General features: G+C 38.0%; 1 protein-coding gene across 2 annotated transcripts in view; it reads right to left on the bottom strand.

Moving 5' to 3' along the window:
* Nucleotides 1–16,697, bottom strand: part of specc1 (sperm antigen with calponin homology and coiled-coil domains 1) — a 59,868-nt gene that overhangs the window by 37,848 nt on the left and 5,323 nt on the right. For both annotated transcript variants that reach the window (XM_014019615.1, XM_014019616.1), the window contains exons 2-3: nt 4,330–4,493; nt 4,109–4,244 (exon numbers count right to left, since the gene is read on the bottom strand). In XM_014019615.1, coding sequence (XP_013875069.1) covers nt 4,109–4,244; nt 4,330–4,493 — 300 coding nt within the window. The remainder of the gene's footprint in view (nt 1–4,108; nt 4,245–4,329; nt 4,494–16,697) is intronic.

Raw genomic sequence — 16,697 nt, 5'->3', positions numbered from 1 at the left:
GATACGAACAGGTGGAATTTACGCAGCTCATTTACACACGTTTCCTGAAGATAGAAGAGTTTGTTGAATCTGACGTGACATGTTCGTACGAACCCTTCATACGAAAAAAAGTAAGAGAAATTTAGGATAAGAATACGAACATGTTCTTGCATGAGGCCAATTGTTTCAACAAAGAAATAAATCAACCAAACACAAATTTCCCTACTTTTTGTGCTAAATATAAAATGTAGACATTTTTTCTGCAGATAAAAACAGGCAGCCATCTTCCTTTCAACAGTAAACTTGTACTGAGTTTTAGCTAAGAGGAACAAAAAAGTCAGCTTTCTGTTGTTTCTGTGAACACAAGAGGCAGACAGTATAAGCTAACTGCAGGTTCGCTGGAAGTGATAGAGAACAAGACATGTTTATTTAGCAAGGAGGGTGAATTGTGCAGAAGGCAACAAAGCATCTTTTACTAGTGCTGATGATAAATGTAATATTCTCAGTTAAATGTAGTAAAATATTCAGAGAAAAAATGTTTGTGTTTCTGTTAAGTTAGACTGAGTCAACAATATAACTTTGGAAAAGAATAAGCTCGTGTAGAAGKGCAGAACGTCACCTACTGTTTTCATTTGATTTAAATCGACTGTTGTTGAAAAAGGTCTGAACTTTGTTTTGAACAAAATGGCTTTAACGCCATCATTTTTCATCATAAAATGGCAGGGCAGTCCTCCAGGGAATGTTAGCTTTTAATTAATTATCTCTAGATTTGCTACTCACTAAAGCAAAACAATCTGAACTATGACTACTCGTGCAATAAATAATAATTATTTCTTTCAGCTGTTTCAATAGATCTAAGTGACCAATAAAGCAGCTCAGACAATCATCAATAATCAGAGTGAAAGCACTGATTGATCAAAGCTCGCATCAATCAAGAGCACTTTTATCCAGTTCTGACCTGCAGTCATCCCCACACGTTTTTTCTTTTTTAAGAACGAGGAACTTGGATTCCTTCTAGTCCCCTCTCCTTGCAATCTCCACAGGGACTCCTCCCTGAGTGAAAGCTTCACTCAATTATTGATAAAACCTTTTAAATAAGTCATCAATGTGAGGCTGGGGGTTTAACCCGTTGTCYGACAGGACGGCAGAGTGACGTAGCAAATGGAATCGAAACAACCCTCCATTAGCAAAAATAACAGTTTTGACTCATTAATGGCGCCTGCTGTGAGAGCAGAGTGGGGGCAGTCAGTGGAGCATTTTATCTCAAACTGTGTGTGTGTGTGTGTGTATGTGTGTGTGTGTGTGTGTGTGTGTGTGTGTGTGTGTGTGTTCAACCAGCACAAACACATTTCACCTCTTCGGCTTTCTTTTTCTGTAGAAAAACCCACACAGCTTAAAACTACTTAACACTTTTCTCTTCAATTAAATGTAAATATATATACACTAAATAAATATTTTATTTTAAACGGTAATAAAGAAGACTAACGATAAAAAAACTTAGTCAAAATAATCAAATATGCTACCCCAGATCAGCGCAAAGAACATCATAATAACATCCCCTTTGATCATTTTCACAAAAACATAATTAAACTAAATCTTCTGAGAACAGTCATAATGTTAATGTTTAAAAAATATAACAGTGATTCACTGCCACCTGTTCATGGGCAATGGTTTAAAGATATGTTCAATTAGAAAAGATCATGTATTAAAAAAGCTCAACTCAGAAATGTTATACCATATGACAATATTTTCTTATTTTACAAGTCTAGACCCTGATAATAGTGCTTAATCCCTTGATTTTATTATTATTTACTCATTTTATCTGGCTGGGTTAGGGTTGTGTAGAAGGGTGGGGTTTGGACAGAACAATGCTTATTAACTCTGATTGTTAAATGCAGTATTTGTTCAAGAAAAGACTGATCCTATAACAACGTTTGACAGCTGTAAAAAGAATTGATTGTGCTTTTAAAGTCAATAATTGGTCACTTGAAGACTCATGTTTCATACTGACTCAATGTTTTCTTAGAGAGCGGCAAAAACAAACAGTTTAATCAGAAAAAACYAGGACAGACTGTGAGAAGTGACTCGTTATCAGAACATATGAGTGTTTCAGAGCCAACACAGCCGTGCTCATTTCTTAACAGTGTGATTTCACAAACTAGGACAACAAAGACAAAGTCAACAAAGGCAGCTTAAAACAAAACAATCACAACGCCAGGGTCAACATTTGTCATCGCAGAATGCTACAGTGCAAACACATTTTTATTTTTTATAATTTCTGAAGACAGATTTCCTCTCTCAAACATTCAGTAAGAGCAAAAACAGCACAGAGCACCACCCAATTCTGGATTCAGATCRTGTCAATCCATTGAGTGTTTAAGAGCTTTGACGTCAGGCTCCTTATTTTGGTTTTAAAACATCATGAATGACTGCACAATGGTTAACCACTGCCACTCTTTCTGGTGTCAGATCTGATTTTTTACACTTTGATTAGCCTGTTTTTTAATGTGCTCATTATATTCATTTACTGTCCGACTTCATGTGTCTGGAAGTGCAATGATGCGTTCGGTGTCCTGAACCAGGTGCAGATAGAGCTGTTGGCCCGAGGGAYATCACAAAAAACATTAGTTTTCCCAGAACAGTTCTGCAATGGTTCCTGAGGTTAATAATACAGCAAATATCTGAATGATAACGTGCATAAGAAAATAAGTCATTTATATTCAATTCAAAGCTAATGAGACAAAATATATCTATGGGTCTTTTCTTGCTTCAACTTTCAAGATCAAGAGTTTTTAAGCAAATCAATTTCAGGTAAAAACTGTACATGTTAGTGTATTAAAGTAGGAATATTGTCTTTTTCTTTGGTGTGAAAACCAAACCTTGGTTGATCAGTGAAAACTGATTATGAGTTATTTTTGTCTAAAAGAAACCAAAGACTAGCTYGGCTCAGTTTCTCCAAAGTTTTTTGTCATGCAGAATTCAATTATCTTTGCGTCGTCATCCTTTAAGGAATTAAAACACCACAGCATCTAAAGGAAGAGGGGCTCAGCCGCCCTAAACAGATATCTGCCCCACGGAGGGATCCACTCTGAACCACTGAAGTTCATACTATTATCTATTGCCAGATTTATCATACGTATGTGTCCTAGTGTCAGCTAATCATGTTGTTACTACTTATTATTTACGGTTCGATATTTTTTCGATACARWAAAGAGAAATGTCCATACCCTTCTTAACTTGTAATTTATTTAAATTAATTCAGAACATTTGTTTAACCTCAAAAGTACAGTTTTTAAATTAAAAGTTGCTGAAACAGCAAGTTCCTCAGTGGATCTGCACTCGACAATGCAGCCAAGGGGGCGTAGTCGAACACAGATCCACTGATCCTTCAACACAAAGCATCTTCAGATAAATTAATAAAATATTTTTTTATCTGTATTGTTTGATGCATAGTGTGTATTAAACTTAAAACACTGTATTGATACTGATGCTTTCTGGTTTTTATATTACTTAAAAAAGAAACAGACAAGCTTTTCATATCTAACCTATAATTCCTTGACAACTAAACATAAAACAAATGAGACTTACTTTCCTCCTGAAGCATGCTGCAAATCAGTGTGTAAACACAGACACACACACGACCACCAAACTGTTGTACGTTTTTTTTTTTACCTTCTTGACAATTTTGTAATGCTGAACTCCAGTGTTTTAAACTGTGACACTAAAAATGAGTCAACTCTATTAAAAAAACATGTCATGAATCACTTGACCAACTTTACTGAAACTTACAGGAAATAATCTTAACAACWTAACAAAGAAGGCGGGCAACAGGCAGCCTTTCAGGGAATGGTAAATCTTAATTATAAATATAAACTGCTGGATTATAAAAAAAAAAGATCAGACATGTTTTGCATTAAGTTACTTTATACCTTTATTTTAAATGTTGCTTTGGAAGCATCTGTGTGTGATAAAAGTGTTTGATGCGTTTCAGGTTTCTGTTTTTTTAACAAACTTTTGATAATTATTTATGACGTCTCTGTTCTGTATGTTTAAAGCTGAGCGTTATTTCTGGTTCACTGTCGCCATCTACTGGCTGAACATGCTCACGTCAACAACCACGGCGTCCTACCTGAAAGGCTGCGAGGGCGGGCCTCTGCTAGATCTGAAATAGCTCCAGTAGTGACCGTCTTCTTCATCCTGGAGCCAGAGGCAGCAGCTCCCGGCGTGGGCTTCGTCAGGGCGTCATCACTGCTGGCTCTTTTTAGCTACGAGCACGTTGTTTCATAAGGATCAAATTTGTTTCATGTTTAAAGCTTAATGATACATATATTATAATAAATGTTGGTATACCTTACTGAGCCGCTGGTCTGAGGCCAACGTGTTGGAGGATCTGGAGGTCTTCATCACTGTGGAGGCAGAGGGAGGGAAAGCCAGTGACGTATGCCTGACCCGCTCCTGAAGTCCAGACTTGGGCAGCCCTGGCTTAGTGGTGCCCGGTTTAAGCATGGCAACACCTGAAAGAAAAAAGTGAAATGTGTTGAATGAAACAACCACTTGTTAAATGGTTCATTTATATTTAAATGAAAGCACTTCCAGCTGTTGGGATCTGAGATACAGTTTGCCAGAGGCAGCACTGGTAAAATCCAAACACATGATTTTCAATGAAAAACCAAATCAAACTCCTCTGAAGACAAGAAAAGTGAGGCTGTAGTAGTCTGGCTTTTTAAAACCAGGAGAATGCACATCTTTGTGTTATTTATTTACTTTTTGTAGCGGCTAAAATCCTATATTTTAGGCTACTGGYGGTTGTTCTTGAAAGGCATGGTTTTACGTGCGCTCAATTAAGATTCAGCATGCCGATCTTCCGTTTGACATAAAATAAAGTCATTTATTTTCAGTACAGTGTCCATTGTCTTACTGTTTCCATTAAGATCCACATAAATTCGACATACATCCAAAACCAAGCACAGTAGAAAACTGTTTGCCTCTACCTATTAACCACACCTGAACAGAATCATGGTTGACCTTAAATAACCCATCCTCCCATCAGACACTCAGAACTCAAAATTAAATTACGCCCCCTGGTGGCAATAAACACCAGAAAGGATAAATGGCTCCTACACTTTTATTTAGACAGGTAGTCTCATTTACAAGAGAGACCTGCACACAAACATCAATTACACAACGATCAAACATTATGTTGACATTTAACAGAGAGCAAAATCAAACAAACTAATCTTAAATCTAGAGCAAGCTTAAAATGACATTTCTCCATTTTCTTTGAAAACGTGTTTTAAAATGTCTCACTGGGATCAAACTGGATAGTTTCAGTTYTCGCTGCAGCGAATTCTAGRAAGATGGAGCAAAAGAGGAGATGATTGATGTGTGAGTGGTTTACATTTTTTTTTTATAAACGGGAGTGATAAAATGATAAGCAACATCCAACATATGCAGACAGCTGGCTGGGCATTTATGTAAACAACATCACCCTAATAGGCATAGAAAGGTTGCAGACAAAAGCTGATGCCTCTAATGCCATCCTTGAAAATAAAATAGCTGCATGACTCAAATACTTTAGTCAATAATCAAAAACAACATATGTAAGAGATAAATTATCTTTGCAAGTTTAAAAATTAACACCTGGCTTCCGGAGCACCACAAATACACCAACAACAAAATCAAATACGAAAGAGAGAGTTTGCTATCAGGTTTGTGAGAAAAACTACAGTGACGCACAAATAAGGAGTGACTGTGAGAAGACATGTCCGAGCAGCGAGAACAAAAATTACATTTTTAATTAGCTCAACCTCAAGTCACTGACCTGTTCACYGCATGGTGGTTGAGGAAATGCGAAGGCTACGGCCATATTTGTCACAAATGCAGCACAATGATGGGCTAATTTTCCCCCAACTCAAACAGGATGTGGTGAGTGTGAGCATTAAAAGCCTGTATTTTATGTCCACAGGGAAAAGCACTCATCTGGACAAAAAGCAGCTAAAGGAAACAGAAGGAGGCTGGAGTGCACTTAACCACAAGTGTCTTCTGATAAAGAGCTTTGTGGGGCCCAGGGGCCAGGAGAGGTTATTGATCGGGGTTTTGGCAATCTGATCCCCTTTGCCTCTGAAAGACAGTAGGTGGTTAATGAGGACATGGTTTATTTAATCCAGACAGAAGAACAATTTAATCCAAAACAATCTCATTTTAAACCCTTAAATAGGATATTGAATATAGGAACTAATCTATCAATGCAACAAGAATATAACACTGCAGCACATTTTGATTAAGATGTTTTTTTTGGTACATGAAACAGAGCATGTGTTTCTCTTGCAGCCCAACGTGACATCCAAGCCCTCTCAGGGAGATATCCTGTGACTATCTCCTGCTCAGCCCAGGAATCCTCCCCGATCGGTTTACACAACACTGGTTCAGACCACCACCTGCCAGTCAACCTGCTCTGGTGTCAAAACAAAATAAAATAAAATAAAATAAAATAATTGAAGAGAAATTAAACTGAGAATGTTCCTCTTCGGGTTATTTTACACTCTTTTACTCCTTTTCCAAAAATTTCAAGGTAACTTAAACAAATAAAAAAAGAGTTAACAAATAAGCCTGAAAATGTCAACCTTCTGATAACTTTGATTTAACCTTCTTTGGCCGCTGCGGCGCTGCATTCTATGAATATGACTTCACCATATTGCACTGCAGAGATACGGCTCAGGAGCCAGAATCACGTCCCTTTTTTTTCTTTCAAGTGACCTAGATGTGAAACCTGAATATCTTTTTGAGACAGACTGCAGGGCTGTACCATAATCAAGAACAAGACCGCTCACACAGATGACACATGTTTACTGCAGTACACGCTGCACAATCTAACAAAAACACACATTCACAATGAAGACTGTGTTTTCAACATGAATTGTAAAAATCTAACTTTAGACAATGTTAGAAAATCCGAACATAATTTGCGGTTGTGCAACACGTTATGAGTAGTCATCTATTTTAATTACATTGCTTCCAAAAATAGGTAACTGCATGCTGATGCTAAATATGGGACAAAGTCTGAAAAATAGTTTTTCACATGTTCAGACTTCTGCAGCGATGAGGAGAAGGCACCACAAGTCAAGAACAACTGGCAGGCTGGATAAAAAAAATTCTATCTGAACTGCAAGGAACTGTGCCTTTTTTAACTGATAAGTAAATAATGTAACAAACCAGATACTAAAAGTTTGATCTATTAAGACTACAATCACATTCGAGTAGGGCTGCACTGATTGCAGTTTTCTGGCTGATTACAGATCTTTAAAAAGTCCTGCAGATTCCAACTTTGGCAGGTGCTGATTTTTTTTAAATAGCTGACACTGACAGGTGTTATAAGTTCACAATACACATTCATTGTTCCAGTCTTATTTTATTGAAATACATTGAGCAATACCCTTGAAACAATACAAACTAGTTTTAACTGATAGGATGTGCTCACAGCAGAGCTAAAGGGGACAGTGGCTGATTTTCAAGTCTTTGTGGAGGAAGATAAGAAGCCGATCTTTTCCAAGTATCGACCGACCTCTAATCTCCCGAAATTAAAGAAAACTGTGCCGATAAATCGTCTGGCCGATTTACTAGCAACAACCTGTCGAGTAATGTGCAGCAGTTTCCTGTTTCACCACCGTGCCTCATAACTGCTTCAAAATAAAAAAGAACCATGCGGAGTGAAAGGAGAAAATGAGGCAACAGCTCGAGAGGAAACTGTGGACAGAGAAAAAGTCACATCATCATCAGCCTTTTGTCTCCTGGTCCTTATTTCAAATAAGTAAAACAAAAAAACTGATCAATAATTATCAATATCCACTGATATGCAACGCTTATATATCATTTTTCAGCCACATTGCCCAAAGGAAAGAAGAAAAGGCACTGTTGTGATGTAAGGTGATTAAATAAAAAATACGCCCCACAGTTTGAAAATCCCTGTTCTCTGTTGTTCTCCAATAGAAGCATTGATTATTCATAGTTTGTTTTGGGTTTTATCCCTGTAGAAAAGCATTGATAAGAAGACTGTTAAAATGGTAGGTCAATAAACATGATAAGACTTGTAGTATCGATAAAATCTTATCGATACGCATCCCTAGCTATGATGTCGTGTTTTTCAAAGTTGGGGCCGCCAGGGGGCCCTCAGAAAGCTGGATGAGAAATAAGAAAAAATATTTAAAATTTTAAAATAATTTGTTTTGAACCCATGGTTTAAAAATATAAACTTATAAGAATATATTTAAATATTATTTAAGAGGTTTGATCTCTTTTGCTGTTTTTAATCACAGTTTGTTGAAAAGTTGAGTTTTTCAGTTGGAATATAATACAGTGCTGAAAAACATGTTAGTTAATAAAATTCTGCTAAACAAACATTATTGAATCGAGAATAAAAGTGTAAAAAAACATTTTAAGAGTTGATGTTTATTTACGTATTTCATAGCGTTGTTGGTGAGTTTGTAAGGGGGGTCCTCGGCCAGAAGCTAATTAAGTTTGGGAACCCCTGTCAATGAACAACCTCGATGGCAGCACGATAAATGTTTGCCAGGAGCTTTTTCCTCCACATTATTTCTCCTGAGTACCATCGGGGAGTAAAAAATGGCCTTTTTCATTATATCCACTGTGTTAGTGGTCCAGGACAGAACATCAGATGTGTTGACCTGAATAAACCTGCGGTAACCACCTACGACACTGCCAAACAAAAACAGGAATGACAAAGCAAGAGTCAYTATCCACACACCCACTACTGTTCAACTGTTAAAACACAGTCATTTGCGTGTGCACACTAATTGCAAACAACATGCATCTTGGTCAGCACAGCTTATCACCAACGCAAATCACAGGAAGTAAAGTTTAGCATTATAACAAATAACTTTGAATTCAAGAGCAGGGGCCCTGCAGGGGGCAATGCACACTATATGCAGCAATAACATGTATAGACCCATCACTTAGTGCACTATATGTATATATAAAATCCTGTTGATGCTTTTTCCATTGAACACATAAGTTAGATTAAATGGAGGAAATTGCAGTCCTGACAAACAAACACTGCAAAACATGCTGCCTTCCTGTTGTGGTTTAATCAGGCAAAAGTATACATGAAAGGCCTTAGTCATATATGACTGGATGCTTTTTCCTAGAACACTTCAATAGCTCTGCTTTATTACAAAAAAATATTTAAAGTGCAAACTAAAGGTTTATCTGTAAAATTATATATTGTATGCATTTTAATGCATTCAGGCCCTGCGGGGGACTGTAGTTGTGAGCTGTGGCTATTCTTAGCTTAGGGCAAGTTAAATTATTATTATTAAATTATTTTCCAGTGTGTTAACATTTTAGACCTCTGAAAGATTGATTTAAGACATTTAAGGYTAATTAAGATCTTATTTTTAGATTGGTGAATTCAATGCCTTTAAGACTTTTTAAGGATCYGCRGGAACCCTGTCTCGGTACAATGCATCAGTTACAGACTTGTTCTGTTTGTGTCCCTGTCAAACAAATTCATGAGAATAAACGTCCAAGCAAATAGAAAAATTAAAGACACCTAATACAGGACCTGAAAGATACATCACCTATTGTCAAACTCAAATAAATAAAACCAGACAAAACTGTGTTTTTGTGACAAAGCCCCTCAATAGTTCATCTAAGATTGATTATAATTTATATTCATGGGAGAAGCACAGAAAAAGTAAAAATAAAAAAACACCTTTATCATAAAACATGGCCAAGTGTTACACCAATGAAAAAAAATAAAAATAAATTTAAAAAAGAAGTACAGAGCAGAAAATTAACAGCATGTGAGCTGGACTAAGATTACAGTTTGAAAAGTTTGGCTGCAACAGAAGGTAGTTTGCAAGATTCTGGTGGTTCAGTGGTCTCATGATCCTGGAGCTGAAGGTTTGAGTCCTGGTCACATCATGAAGAGTGTCTAACATAAAACAGCTGCCAAATCTTTCATGTGAGTTCACTTGATGTGGTGATTCCTGAAGGCAGCAGCCGAAAGAAAAACAACCAGCGGGCAGTTTGCATTTCTGCAAATAGATTTAGAGATTTGGTCAGGAGTAATGTTGTCCAAAGGGCTGAGAAATCTCAGAATATCACCAATAATCATTTGACTGACCTCAAAATTACGCTGCATTAACAGCAAAATAAACATATAATATCATTAAGAGCCATCTCTAGCTTAAAGAAGTGGAAGTGATTGCATGACCTGCACAAATACCTGAATTTTAACATCACAGCGTGTCCAAGATTAGACAAATATTTGAGCCAAAATTTCCATCAAAGTTCTCCAAGATGTCGGGAACAACTTATCTGCCAAGTTCCTAAAAATTGTGCAAGAAAACTAAGAAGAACCTGTGTTGTTTTGAAGCTAAATACTGACTTGGTTTGGATTTCTTTTCTGTTCATCAGGTTGGATGTTTAATTATAAAATGAACAGGATTCATATTTATGAAGGTATTATTTTTCCCATGCCTACCTAAAACCTTTGCATGGCACTATGGTTAGCAGCATCATTTAAATAACATAATAAAACATATCATTAAAAGTAATTATAACATACATCTAAACAGAGCTCCCTTTGGTAAGCCACTGTTGTAAAACCTTCAGTAAGTAAAAGTTGTGCAAAGTTTGACCCAGCCCTCATTTCCTTTATGGAAAACAAGCGTAGGTCAGAAAAATATAAGAAACCAAGCCGAAATATTTATCTGCCCTCTGTCACGTCTCATTTTTAGTAGAAACACACGTCATTAACATCCTTGTCTTTTCTACTACAAAACAACACAGCGGGCAAAATCCTAAACAAACGTTACTGATTGTCTAAAAAGATTATAGAGCAATTACTCAAAATATGTCACCACAAGCCAGAGAGCTGCACACAGGAAGAGGGTTTCTTGAGCAGATCAGAAAGACAGAGTTGCCGTTCACTCACGTTTCTGGGACTCTGTCTCCTTCTTGAGCGCTCTGCAGCACGACTGCTGGAAATGTTTGTTGCTGCTCTGGAGAAGAAGGTGAAAATACAGAAACAGGAGAGACGGCCGTCTGAGTCCACACAGCAGACAGAATGAGGAAGAACTGCAGGCAGACAGACTGTGCATGTGTGTGTGTGTGCGTGCGTACGTGTGTGTGTGTGTTGTTGCCTTCCACTTTCTTTCATACAAAAGAGGAAGAGAGTGATAAATTCTCTGCCATGGGCAGGTTTTGTTCTTGACCTCGCAGTGTTTCCACATGTGATGATCAGAAAACAAGGAAGGGAGAAAAGACCAGGAGGAAGAACGGCATCATGTGAAACAGAACGTCACCTGAAGGAGGACGATTTTAAAAAGAGTGCTCACAAAGACTTAATCACAGTTTTCTCCTGAACCAAACAGCATCTCTGATGTAACCAGGATTTAAAGGATGACTAACTTTCTACTGAATTTATAAATCAGAATGTGCAGCATCAGTAAAACTTGTGTTTTTCTACCTCTGACTCATGTTTTTAGTTTTTACATTTAGGGAAATCAGAGATACAAACAATCCTAATTGCCTTATTACCAAATTAACTGGGTTGTGTGGGTAGAAGCAGCGGCTGCAAACACTGACAAAGCCCATCTGTGTCTCAGAAACACGCTGTAATAAGAGGGTGGATCATTTGTGGACTGGTTGGCAGTCAGACTTTATGTTCTCTCATACTGGTCTCATTTTGATCCCACAACATGCCAAGGATGTAGAGCGTGTGGGCTGAGAGCGAACTGCACTCTGGGCTGGAATTAAACAGGGTTCAGTTTGTGGCGAGTGGTTAACGGAGGAACTTGATCTGACCGCACCCCTAGAGGCAAGAAACTGCCTCCTTTAAAACTTTACTGCAAACAGTTCAGGACAGATTGTTGTTGTTGTTTTAGCTTCACACAGTTTCACACCCTGCTGCCATGATTTAACATGCACTTTGTGCTTTAAAGCTCACTGACTGATGAACGAGACCACCACAGGTTGCAGACTACATAACAAGACTGAGATGTAGACACAGTCCAAGGAAGTTTTAAAAAAAGTCTGATGCTAAACGCCATTTCTTGCAAACATTATTTAAATGAGACCAACATGCAGACGTAGAATCCTGAACCAAACTTCGGACACAAACTGGAGCCCAGGTTTGTAGAGCTGCTTGTTATATTTAAAGGTCTGGTGGCTGTGTGTGCAGCTTTATGTGTCACATTCTTAATAGAATCAGAGCAGAGAACCAAWGAAATATTGAACAATTCACTTTCTAAAGCTTAAGGCAAGTTAAATTTAAGACTTAAGACCTCTTTAGTGCTACTTAAAATGAAATTTAAAGACCAACTGCACAAAAAACACAAATGGGAAAAAAATCAGCAACAATTTTACCCAAATGTTTACACAAAACTAGCTGTGAAAAGCATTTTGTAAATTACTGAAAAAAGTTACAGTTTATTTTAATGTTTGAGACAAATAATCATTCTACTTACAACATTTTTAAGACCTGTGCAAGATTGATTTATGACTTTTTAAGGCTAATTAAGGCCTTATTTTTGGGTTGGTGAAATCAATGCCTTTTGATGCTTTTTAAGGATCGGTAGGAACCCTGTACTTGTCAGACTGAAAAAAAGGGACAAAAACAAGTTCTGCTCTTCTGTTGATGAAATACAGGAGTTTCTGGTTAAAAAAGGTTGGAAAGCACTGRTTTAGATAAAAAATAATAGTTTTTTCAGCACTCTCGATCCGAGTTCACAACATTTTACCTGCACAAAATGTTAATATGGAGTTTGTTTTTGTTTTGTTTTTCTTTAATACTCATTGTACTCCCAAACGAAAGTGAACAAGCCTTACTGTCTAGAAACCATAAATATCTTCACCTCCCTTTTCTTCTGCTCATCTGTAGTCGGGTCATGGAGGCAACAGGTCCAGCAGAGAAACCCAGACCTCCCTCTCCCCAGTGACACTTTCCAGCTCGTCCTGGGGTCCCCGAGGTGTTCGCAGACCAGAGAGGATACATAATCCCTCCAGAGAGCCTTAGGGCTTCCCCGGGGCCTCCTACCAGTGAAACGTGCCCGAACACCTCTAAAGGGAGGCGGTCAGGAGGCAGGAGCAGCGGCTCTACTTCAAGCTCACTAAGGCTGAGCTCAATCACCTTACGAAGGAAGATCCTTTTGGTCGCTTGTATCCAGGATCTCGTTCTTTCAGTCCTGATACACGCCTCATGATCAAAGGTGGGTTGGAAAGTAAACAGACCAGTAAATCCAGACTTTTGCCTTTCAACTCAGCTCTTTCTTCACCATGACSGACCGAAGCAACACCCTCATTACTGAGGACGAGGCCCCAATCCATCCATCCATCCTACCAGCACTTGTGAACAAGACCCCCAGATACTTAAACTCCTCCACTTGTGGCAGAGACTCTCCCCTGACYCGGARGGGGCACTCCACCCTTTTCTGGTCGAGAACCATGGCCTCAGACTTAGAGGAACTGACTCTCATCCCAGCGGCTTCACACCACCCCAGTGCACAATGAAGGTCCTTGTCCGAAGACACCAACAGAACCACATCATCTGCGTACAGCAGAGATGAGACCTTGTGGTTCCCAAACCAGACACCCTCCTCTCCACAACCACGCCTTTAGATCCTGTCCATAAACACTACAAACAGGATCGGAACCATAAATWTATGCAATATAATATTTAAGAATTCTTACCTAGGAGAAAGTAAAATAATTTTGTGTAATCTAACCCTGGAAAATAGCCCCTTCAGTAGAAGTGAGGTATTGTTGATTAAATGTGTTCATTTTGCTTGAACAAAAAAGTGTGTCCCACCTGTGAGTACATCCTGAAGCAATGAAAATACTATAGAAGTATCTTTTTTATTCCCTATTTTACAGTGAACCCATGAAACTAGCTTTAGGTACAATATCCTGACCATCTGGACCTACTGTGTATAAAAGGCCACCATATGAATTTAAATGATAAAATATTTAAACTTAAAATAACCTATCACACAGTCGACACTTATCCAACCAATGATCATGGCCTGTTTAAGAAATTTTAAAAATGACTACTTAAAATAAGCCTGCATTAGAGAACAGGAAGTAGCAGAACTCTGATGTGCCAACGCATTAAGAAGAAATGATCAGACTTAAAGCCACGTGATACAAAACAAGCATGAGGAAACTCGAACAGTGAGTGACGTCAGCCTCACTCGTTTCCTTTTCCCTCCCTCAGGAAGAAGCACTGAGTCAGAAGCTGCACACAGACACAACAAATATATAAAATATGTGCAGTGATGGTGATTCAACTGGTGCGTCTAAAAATAAATGCTTTTTAACTCTGCATAGAGATCAGATGTTACAAGAACTCTAGAAAAAATAGCATACCTTAAACGTTTAAAATCTAAAACTGCAATGTCAACTATATATAAAGACAYGAAAATAAYAAAAAAGGKTTTTTTWAATTTATTTATTTATGGTTAAATGTGTTTTWTAGAGTAAATGTCCTCATAGTACCACAAACTGAAAGGCTTACAAATTACATGTACAAGAATACATCACACAATAAAAATATCTGTCAAATCAGAAGCCCAGAAGGAGTTTACTCAAACCATCACTGTGCCTCTGCTCATCTGCATCACACCTGGGCGTAGTAAAGCAGTGTGTGAAAAGCCACGGTCTCAGCTAAAGTGCAACAGGAAGAGGGAGGGAGCAGTTTGTGTCCCATGCTGCGAAGCGGTCTCTGCTCTCCCTCGGAGTTCCTCCATTAGTCTCGAGGGATGTGAAACTAGTCTGAAACGGGATGCAAGGGTAGCTGCTGCAAAGTTTCCAACAAAAACTACAGCCAACAGAACATKTTCTATAGCCAGCAGATTGTTTTTTTTTAGTATCAAATGACATGTTAACCATTKCAAATATTTACATACCAACTAGGMATAGGTCAAATATTCTCAGTTGCAGCTCCATGACAATTGTTGCTGAAATCAGCATCTTTTTGTTTAAAATATTAAAAGAAAACAAGGCTTATAAAGGAAAAAAAAATCCTGAGCTGACAATTTCCTTTGATCTGAACACAGATCGATATTTCTGGGGATTAGAATTTGAGTCTGTACCACGGGTTCTTTAACTTTCAACAGAAGAACTTTCTTTGGGATCAGTGAGTGCTCATGGTCAGAAACAGAAGTGGGTAAATATTGTGTGTGTCTGTATTTATACACGTTCTGTGCACAAATACAGAAATTCAGATTTGTTTCATAACCAAACTGACATATATTAAATATTATTACTGCTCATAGTTATTCTAAAAGGGCCAAAAATTAAAAACAAAACAAAACAAAACAAAAAAAATCCATCTAATCATCCAGATAACAACGACAAAGGTAGGGTTCTAATTTTTTTTATAAATCCACTTTTGCTATACAAGTCATCAGTCCTCAAAGATTATAGTTCTATTTAAAAAAAATCTCTTACATGCCAGAGTTTTTCACTCACATCATCTAATGTTGGGAAATGACAGAGTTATAGCCATTTTGTTTAAAATAACATTATGAACAATTTTATAAAATTTTGATAGTTTCACGTTTAGAGCATGTGTTCTGAGTGACTCTTACAACTACATTTTAGTCTTATACCTGTAAAACTGACCGAGTTATAAGACTCATTYATAAAACACCTCAGTCCAGGACTGATGCGTGTGTTCTTGCTGATGCGCGTCTTGCTTCATTTATAAGCAGGCAATAAAAAATAAGTTTGGTCCTAGCAAAACAAGAATAAACCTGGAGTCATATTTATTCAGTATTGTAAACATAAGTCTTACATTAGCTAAAAGCAGAGATAGATATTTCCTTCTTGCACATTTCCTTTCCTCCACTCTGTTTCATCTTTCTCAGAGCCATAGGCTCCCTCGAGGGCTAAACTTCCTGCTCTGTTCGTGTCAAAGATCTGGTCTGATAAACAGTCGGTCGGAGCCACGTTGCAGAAACTTCAGCTGCTTTCCAGTCTGCCAAGCTGGCTCCATGCAGCGAGTGGGTGGATTCCATAGAAACACAAGCGCAGCATCCACAAGGCCAGAAAGAGAATGAAAACACAGGCAGTGCTGAGTGATTTTCCACAATGGAACATCCCAGTAYCAGAACCAGGGACCGGGTTTAGCAACTTAAAACTGAGCTCTCCCCTCTGTGCGTCTGCACCAGGCGGCAAACAGAACCGAGGCATGAGAGGCATTTGATGTGCCCTGTGGGTGTGTTCTGTTTGACTTGTGTGGAGAGAAAAAAATGGATTTCAATGGGTCAGACATGTTTATGATGTTAGGCAAATATTTTAATAATACTTTACTTCCATTGTACAGCACACCCAAAAACTTGCTCGTCCTGTCTAATTGTAATTAGGCATCTGAAATCAATCATTTCTTGACTTGTACGCTCCACTTTTTAATAAGGTTTACAGAAGTTTTTTATGTTTTATTTATTGACCTTTATTTAAGCAGGCAATGAGATAACAGATCTCTTTTGCTACGGAGGCCTGGGCCTGAAGGCAACCTATTATATCAAATATTTTATCTTCAGATGTGGCCTGGATGAACCATTTATAAAAACAGTAACATTCCTCAGAGTCAGTGAGTTGTGACAAGAGTGTGATGCTTGTCAAGAATGTGGTCTGTTTCCTGGATGTTTCTGAGCTACAGAATCATCCTGAATATGATTTAAAGCGCTCCGCTAGGC

Source organism: Austrofundulus limnaeus, unplaced genomic scaffold, assembly GCF_001266775.1.
Source record: "Austrofundulus limnaeus strain Quisiro unplaced genomic scaffold, Austrofundulus_limnaeus-1.0 Scaffold225, whole genome shotgun sequence".
Lineage (NCBI taxonomy): Eukaryota > Metazoa > Chordata > Actinopteri > Cyprinodontiformes > Rivulidae > Austrofundulus > Austrofundulus limnaeus.
This window is presented reverse-complemented; position numbering and strand designations above follow the sequence as displayed.